Raw genomic sequence first — 9206 nt, 5'->3', positions numbered from 1 at the left:
AAACATAGAAGAATAAGTAAAAAAAACCAATTGCTACAAAGGGGAGTAGAACTTGAGCAGATGACATAAACGTCAAGGAATATATGGAATTCCTATAGCAATTAGACCAAGTTAAACATACTGTTTTGATTCCAAAGTATATTGTATTAAAGTGCAAACAAAATATCTTAAAGGAAGCACCTGTGACACCGACATTTTGATTTTTATCTATATAGATAATTAATAATTTAAGTTCTTTGTTTCCTTTATTGTTTTTATTTTACAATTAAAATACAATTAAATAACAAGCATAAATAAAATTATTATGTTACTTTATGGACGAAAATTTGGTGGACAAACAGACCAAGGAGAAACGTGTGTGTTATTATAGTATTTTATAAGCACAACAATATATTTCATAATACATTATACATGTCTGTTATTTAATTAATTCATACATTGGATAAGCCTATAATCCCATGGATTATCAAAAATCTAAGACTATAAATCTCTTGCCTCTAGCATTCTTTTATCATCAGCAATCATGGCATTCTATCAGCAATACACACTTTCACCTGTATGCATCATCTACCTTTAACTTTCATTAAAATTTTGTATCACATTTGTAACTTTTTCTAATAATTTGAATCATCAAATACAGAACTTGGTAGCTACTTTGTTGTTATTTGGATCATTATTAGCACTGTCCTTCATCGAATGCCGGAGGAATTTGCTCTCCGGATCTTATGCAACCTACGCTGCCATCAACTGCCGTAAGCATACTGCATATTTGACAGATTTTGGTGGCTTTGGTGATGGGAAAACATCAAACACCGCAGTCTTCCGAGCAGCCGTTCAGAACCTTAGTCAGGTGACAGAAGATGGTGGAGCACGGCTTATTGTGCCACCCGGAAGATGGCTTACAGGTAGCTTTAACCTCACCAGCCATTTCACCTTGTTTCTTCAATCCGGTGCGGTTATTGTTGCTTCTCAGGTATGATACAAAACACATTCGAAACATTTTCTTTTTGGTTTCAGCTCTCGGTTAGTTACTGTCTAAGATAGCAACTTCTGTGAGAGTTCACAATACTGAAGATGCGTGCATGGGTCGATTTTAGTTGGTTCTAGGCTTAAACCGAACCAAAAAACAAAAATTTGGTTTTGAGTTTTTGGATACCATTCGATTCTTGGTTTTTTCAATTTCCTGTTGGTGTTCGGCTCGGTTCCAATCAAATAAATCATTTATTAATTATTAGACAAAATCAGTTGAACCATTAAGGGTTTTTGGCTCAATCAGGATGCTGGAGAGTACCCACTTTTAGTACCGTTACCTTCTTACGGTGAAGGAAGAGATGGACCAGGAGGAAGATTTAGCAGTCTAATAGGTGGATCACACCTCAATGATGTTGTTGTGACTGGTACAATTTTTATTCTAATTAATATTTCACAACATTTTTAGCATATACATTCGGGTTTATTTTTCGTCCCTAATATTACGCCAACATGTTGTTGAAGGTGATAATGGCACGATTGACGGACAAGGTTCGATATGGTGGAAAAAGTTTAACAAAAAGAAGCTAAAGAACACCAGACCATACCTTATTGAACTAATGTACGCAAACCAAGTCCAAATTTCTAATCTCACATTGATCGACTCGCCTTCATGGTTTGTTCACCCTGTTTATAGCAGGTCTCAACCAACCCATCCTAAAACTACTTTGATTTAATGTATTATTTAAAGCATAATCTAATACATAAAGTTTGTTTATGTACAGAGATATTATAATTCAAGACCTAATCATTCGAGCACCGGTTGATTCTCCTAATACATATGGTATCATTCCAGGTTTGTATACGATTAGACCTTTTTGGTTACATTTTTCGTAGGAGTATAAATAATATATAGCAGAGGGAAATTTTACACTATAATATATTAATTTGATAATACAAATCAGTCAAGTGCCAAATAATATGCGTTGTCTTTCTCTTTTTGTGCAGATTCTTGTAGCAATGTAAAGATTCAAGATGTTAATGTTGTGTCCGGTGACGATTGTGTAGCTGTGAAAAGCGGGTGGGATGAATACGGGATTAAGTTCGGGATGCCTACCGAACAAATGGTCATAAGGAGACTAACATGTAGTTCCCCTAATGGTGCAGTGATCGCACTAGGAAGTGAAATGTCGGGTGGCATAAAAAACGTTCGAGCCGAAGACATCACGGCTATAAATTCCCTATCGGGGATCAGAATTAAGACTTCTCCCGGAAGGGGAGGGTACATTACCGACATATTTGTGGACGAAATGAATCTACAAGCGATTGGTTCTGTCTTTTGGACCACAGGGTCCCACGGGGAGCACCCAGATCTAGGTTATGACTCCAGGGCACTCCCTGTGGTTGACCGAATTAGTTATAGAAATGTGGTGGCCGAAGATGTGAAGATGGCGGGGAATATGAGTGGCATAGATGGTTATCCATTCACTGGATTTTGTTTATCAAATGTTACAATCGGGTTCGGTACACAAAAAGAAAATAAAGTATGGAATTGTATGGGCGTGTCTGGTGTTTCGAGTGGTGTATTACCCGAACCCTGCGGTGAGTTATCGGAGAAAGGTCCCACTAATTGTGAGTATCCACAAAATCCGGTCCCGATTGATGTCTTGGAGTTGAACACTTGTTCTTTTGCTACTACAAGTTAAATGTAGTTGTAACTAGTTTGTGTTTGAAGTTATAACTGAAATACTTCTTAGTTTGACAATTCCATCCTTTTACTAGTTTTATCAAAGTGTATGAATGGAATCATAAGGTTTTGAATTTCATTTGTGTAGTTGTGAACTTTCTAGAATAATACTTAAAAACTAGATTATCAACATATTTTGTTTATTTCTCTAACTTACATAGTTACATGCAACAATTTATGTTATTTACCCATGTTTAGCCATGCAAAGACATGAAAAGATGTTTATAGAAGACATGCTCTCCAACCCCGAGGGAAATTACCATTAACAGGTACTGTTCACGCTACCGGTTGAGAGTTACGGTCAGAAGGTGCCCAACGACGGGTAACTGGCGCTTACCCAATTAGAAAAGTAACATCAGCAGTGGTGGACAGTTCCATGTTGCTAAACAATTGTAGTCAACCATGGTAGACAAATCAGAAGCCCCCTCCGTTGTGCTAACGCCAATTACGGCGGGCCACAAGCGCGCTCCGGCGGGTGAAATCCGGCTTTCGCGGACCACATGAAAGCTCCGAGCATAGCTCCGGCGACTCAATTCCGTCTTCCACGGATAAAATGAAAGCTCCGACCAAAGCTTTGGCGGATCAATTCCAGCTTCCACGGGCAATGAGAAATGCTTTGACGGGTCAGTTCCGGCCCCGCGGGTCAAGTATAAACTTAGGCGGAGGCCGTTTTCCAATGTTATTTTCGACGAAGGTATCGTTTAACTCAGGTGTTTTAGGTGAGAGAACGATGAGCAAGTAAAATGCACTGTTACAAGCTAGCACCCATGCACCTCAACATAGACATTGTCAGTAGCACGTCAACTGTCATGCCACTATACAACCAAATCTGACCACCTCGAGTCACGTACAAGCTTCGGCGGACTAACACTAATCATCGCGGGCCACATGCGTGCTTCCGTGAGCCAACTTTAGTCACCGCGGACCGCATGGGCGCAAGGGCTAGTCAGTTTCGATCCCCGCAAGCTGCGTGCAAGCTCTGGCCCAACAACACTTCGCGAGTCTTTCAAAGCTAATAGTGAGTTAGTTGATCATCCAGCCATGTAACCCTCCACCAAAAGCTCCCTTAAAAAAACTACTACAAATTAGAAATCACAACCATGTTAAGGTTATCACGAGATGTCAAAGGAAGACGAACGTTTTGTTTGAGCATACCTGTGATGATAAAAAATGCAAACAAAGTGTTCGAATGACGATTTTCACTTAGCGGAGAGAAGACACCACATTTGCACCAACGATCATGGCAGGTCAAATAGAAGCTCCGATGTGCCAATCAACGATCTGGCGGGCCACATGCATGGTCTGGCAGCTAGGCAGGTTAATTCGGGCCCTCGTAAAACACGCTCCGCATTCCATATGCAAGCCCCGGCGGACCGACACAGTCACCGCGGGTCACATAGGCGCCTTCGGCACGCCGATACCGGTCATAGTGGTCCGCATGCATAATTTGGCACACCAGAAATCGATCATGGAGGGTCACGTGTATGCTCCGCCTTCAAGGATTGAATCAATATCAAGAACACGAACAAAATAACGAACACACAATATAAAGTTTAACTCGCTTTTATTACACTAGAGAAATACAACTCAAAAATCATAATACAATAACTCTCATAGATTAAACCCTACTTGGTTATAATCTATATATAGAGAAACCCCAACTTGGCAAGCAGGAAAACTAATTAACCCTAATTATTGCATAACGGGCCTCCACCCCTTCTTAGATAATCGGGCCTCCCCTCACCGGGCTCACTCAGGAATTACTTGAAGCCTTCATTTACCCCTTTAATTTCCGAGTCTTGATTAGGAAGGTTTTTAACTTCAAGCAGTTCGCGCATCTCCTTAAACTTGATCCGTACGGGAGCTTTCGTGAGTATGTCGGCCTTTTGAACCTTACCACTAGCGTGTTTAACTTCCATCTCATCATCTTCAACACAATCCCGAATAAAAAGAAATCTAGGATTTAATGTGTTTCGTTCGATTATAAAAAACGGGATTCTTCACCAGCGCTATAGTAGATGTATTATCAATCTTCAACACAATCTTCTGTAACAGCTCTCTAGTAATCTCTCCTAATAATTCTCGAAGCCATACGGCTTGACCAGCCACAGCGGAGGCTGCCATGTACTCGGCCTCGCATGAACGTAAGGAAACCGTAGGCTATTTTTGCATACACCCTGCAACGAGTGAAGACCCGTAATAGAAAACATAACCCGTGGTACTCCGTCCGTCATCTTCGTCCACGCCGTGACTACTATTAGAAAAACCGTCCAACTTTCTCAACCCGTTATGTTCGTATCTTAACCCATAACTTGTGGTTCCTTGAACGTACCTCAATGTGTGTTTAATTGCTAACCCATGGGTTTTTTAGGACTTTGCATGTAACGGCTCACAGTTTTGACTGAATACGACAAATCAGGCCGTGTGTGGAGTAAATACCGCAAACATCCCACAATCTTGCGATAAGCCATGGCATCAATCTCTTTTTCATTCCCAGCTTTGCAAAACTTCAAACCAAAATCCATTGGTACTTGAGTCGGGTTAATAATGGTAAAACCGGTCCCCGATAAAATCTTCTGAGCATATCCTTCTTAACTAATCGTTATCACGAACTCACTTTGAGTAACTTCGATTCCAACATAATATGTTAACATTCCAAGATCGGACATTTCAAACTTAGCCGACATGCCTCGTTTTAATTCGTGTATAATACTCATACTCGTTACACTCACGAACAAATTATCAATATACTCCGCAATAATGAGAAAGTGTTTACCTCCCGTCTTTCGGTACACTAATTGTTCCTTCTAACACTTCACGAACTTCGTTTCTTTCCAGATCTGATCGAGTTTCGTCTTCCATGCTCTCGGAGCTTGCCTTAAACCGTTTAAGGCCTTCGAAAGCCGGTAAACCTTATGATCTTTACCTTTTCTTTCAAAACCCTCTGGTTAAGTTACATGAACAACTTCCTTTAATTCACCATGTAGGAACGCGGTTTTGACATCAAGATGATTAATTTCCCAACCATATGAAGCTGCTAATGCCATCAACTATTGAATGGTATCGATTCAAGCCACGGGCGCGAATACTTTCTTGAAATCGACTCCGGGTTGTTGCGCGTAACCCTTTGCCACTAAATGAGCTCTGAGTTTGTTAATAGTTCCATTCATATTCTTCTTGACTTTGAAGACCCACTTCAAACCTATGGGTTTTACCCCATTCGGTTTTAACCAAAGTCCATGTTTCGTTTTAATTGATGGATTCAATTTCTGCCCTCATTGCTTTCATCCATTCCTTCGATTCTTTTGCTTTGAGATAACTCCTCGGCTCGTCATTGATTACTAGCAAAACCTATTCACGATCATCATAAGAAAGCAAAACATAATCATTAAGGTGTCTTGGTGGTACCGATACACGATTCGATCTCCTCAAAATCGGTTAGGCTACTGATTCGTTGCTGGTTTATGGAGATTGGGCTGAGACTGGGCTTTCGATTAAGCCAACATGCACACTATGGGAATCCGTAAATGGGCTGCTATGAGCTGGGCTTTTCGGATCGCTAGTAGAGATTGCTTCCGGGTTGGTCTCAGTCGTCGAGTGAAGCCTATTAACAGGAAGTCAGGCTCGGTTGGGTTAATCGGACCCGTTCCGATATCAATAAAGTGTCCCCAAACCATTTAGAAAATCCCTGCTTCTTCTTCTTCGATCTCATTTGACTTTTCCCAACTCCATCCAAAACATTCAACAAAAATGATATCCCTACTTACAACAATCTTATGGGGTGTTAGGTCACATAACCAGTAGGCCTTAGAACCCTGCTCGGTTCCAAGATGAACTAGTGGTCTCGAATGATCATCCAACTTCTTCCTGTTTACCTCTTCGACCTTTGCGTATACTTTACATCCAAACACTCGAATATGTTCAAGACTTGGTTTCTTTTTCTTAAACTTCTCGTACGATGTTTGCTTCTTTAAAGCCTTCGTTGGTACCCGATTAATAATATACGTTGAATGACTTGCTGCTTCACCCCACATGTAATTCGGTACACCCATCACTTTGAGTATACTTATCGTTTTCTCTGTTAGGGTTTCATTTCGACATTCAACGACACCGTTTTGTTGAGGCAAATAGGGAGTTGTCAACTGTCGAGCAATCCCACTTTCTTCACAAAAATGGTTGAATGCTAGTGAAGCGAACTCTCCTCCCCTATCTGTTCAGAGAGTTGTGATAATCGATCCGATTTCGTTCTCGAATAACACCTTGAACCATTTAAATCTTTCAAATGCTTCACTTTTCTCTTTCAACAATAAGGACCACATGTACCTAGAAAATTCGCCGATTAGTATAAATATATACCGATTACCTCCAATAGTAGATGGTGTGATCGGCCTACATAAGTCTCCATGAATTAATTCCAAAACTCATGAGGCTCGATAAGATGCACTCAATGGAAACGGGTTTCCGGTTTGCTTTCCGACCAAACTTGATTCACATAACTAACTCGTTCTCATGTACGGTACCTGGTAACACGTATGCCATTTGCTTCTTGGCCACCATCTTCATTGACTCGAAGTTGATTTTTCCTAACCGGGTGTACTAACGCCATGCATCAACACCCAATTTGGCTTGAAGACAAGCCGGTTGCCCGAGTTTCAATAGGATATTATAATAACCGAGTAGCCCGCATCAATAAAACCCCGCTACTATCGAACATAGTCAAATACTCGCCCTTTATCCTAACATCACACCCGGGTTCAGTTTCTTGTCCAAGGCTAATGATGTTACTCTTGAGCTCGGGTATATAATAAACTTCGGTCAACAACCTATGACTGCCCTTCTTTCCTTGAAATAAAATAGATCCCTTGCCCGTCACCAAATCTGACTTTCCTAGTAATCCGCTCATTTAATTATGAGAAAACGACCTACTGCCAGTCATGTGATTACTAGAACCGTTATCTAAGTACCACATATCGGTCTCCACTGGTTTTGTTTTGAACCTATTAGGTATTAGACTGTCTTTGTTTAAAAACACTACTTCGTGCATATAAAAATCCTTATCGGCTACTTCGGTTTCGGCTACGTGGGCTTCATGTGTCTTACCACGTCTATCGGGACATGCCGATGCAAAGTGATCCAACTGGTCACACCAGTAGCAACCAAACTTGGATCAATCCTTCTTAACCATCTCTTTTCCCTCAGTTTGGTTCAATTGCTCACTAGTTAATTTCGTTCGATCTTGGCCGTTACCTCGGCTTCACCCACGTCCTCATTCCCGTGACATCAGGACCGACTTCCTTCACTTCCCTTATGATTATTAAAAAACAAAACTAGAATATAATAATGTAGTTTGATTACCCGAACCTGAAAAAATTTTCTCATCATCGATTCTCTCCTCATAAGATTTTAATCGGCCGACAACGTCGTCATACTTTACGGTTTTGAGATCCAGGATCTGCTCGAGGGATGCTACCATCTGAATATACTTCACCCTTGGAACAGTGCTGGGAAGTTTCTTTACTAACTTTGACTCCTTGATAACCCGACCCGAAGCCGCGGATTTTGAAGCTAATTCGAACAACTTACCGGAATTTTAATTGATCGATTCTGAGTCTTTCATAACTAATCAAACTCTGACTCCAACGTTTGCAATCTTGCTTCTCTAACCTTTTCAGCTCCGACATGGCGAGTCTTTTTGGTATCCCATATCTTCTTGGCGATTTCTTGATCACCAACTTGTATGATCAATGACTCGGGCACCGATTGATAAAACAACCCCATCGCGAGATCATTCATCTCTAAATCGGCCGAACCCAGATCTATGGCATCCAATACCTTTTATATACGAAGAACGGTCTTCATACGTGGAGACCAAACTCTGTAGTTTGTGGGTGAAAGCATCGGACATTGAACGGATGACGGCCCGGATTCTTTACCCTTTGGTGGTGAATGTTGTCTCCCATTGATTTCCTTCTTTGTGAGTACTTTAACAGCGTGTTCTGATGTGTTGTAAAACCCGGCTTAAACCAAAACTCCTATTTGAACGATTTCTTGGTCATCAAACTTGAAGACGACTCGAAACTTGGTGGCCAAGTTACCTTAGATCGACCCTAATCGATCGGATCAATGGTTGTGGCGGCAGGTCCTTGTTCGGGGGCGGTAAACTAATCATGACGGCAGCGGTGGTGATCAGATCTGGTTATTTGTTCGGTTCTTTAACGGGGCTCTGATACCAATTCAAGGATTGAATCGATATCAAGAACACGAACAGAATAACAAACACACAATCTAAAGTAAAACTCACTTTTATTATACTAGGGAAATATAACTCAAAAACCCTAATACAATAACTCTCATAGATTAAAGCCTATTTGGTTATAATCTATATATAGAGAAACCCCAACTTGGCAAGCAAGAAAACTAATTAACCCTAATTATCAAATAAAGGGCCTCCACCCATTATTAGATAATCTGGCCGCCCTCACCGGGCTCG

The 9206-nt window shown here is 40.9% G+C and overlaps 1 protein-coding gene across 1 annotated transcript; it reads left to right on the top strand.

Annotated features, from left to right (window-relative positions):
• Positions 1–523: 523 nt before the first annotated feature.
• Positions 524–2675, top strand: LOC143599583 (putative polygalacturonase). The gene is made up of 6 exons (XM_077077497.1): positions 524–556; positions 641–973; positions 1277–1397; positions 1495–1669; positions 1755–1825; positions 1978–2675. Exons 1-6 carry the CDS (start codon positions 524–526, stop codon positions 2673–2675), a joined length of 1431 nt encoding a protein of 476 aa, XP_076933612.1.
• Positions 2676–9206: the final 6531 nt, after the last annotated feature.

Source organism: Bidens hawaiensis, unplaced genomic scaffold (genome assembly GCF_021521415.1).
Source record: "Bidens hawaiensis isolate Kalapana, Puna unplaced genomic scaffold, B.hawaiensis_p1.1 tig00052388_1, whole genome shotgun sequence".
In the NCBI taxonomy this organism is placed as follows: domain Eukaryota; kingdom Viridiplantae; phylum Streptophyta; class Magnoliopsida; order Asterales; family Asteraceae; genus Bidens; species Bidens hawaiensis.
This window is presented reverse-complemented; position numbering and strand designations above follow the sequence as displayed.

Coding starts and splice junctions, on each gene's coding strand:
- LOC143599583 (XM_077077497.1), top strand. CDS start 524: ATGGCATTCTATCAGCAATACACACTTTCACCT. Junction 1,670..1,754: donor GTTCACCCTGTTTATAGCAG/GTCTCAACCAAC, acceptor GTTTATGTACAG/AGATATTATAATTCAAGACC. Junction 1,826..1,977: donor TACATATGGTATCATTCCAG/GTTTGTATACGA, acceptor CTTTTTGTGCAG/ATTCTTGTAGCAATGTAAAG.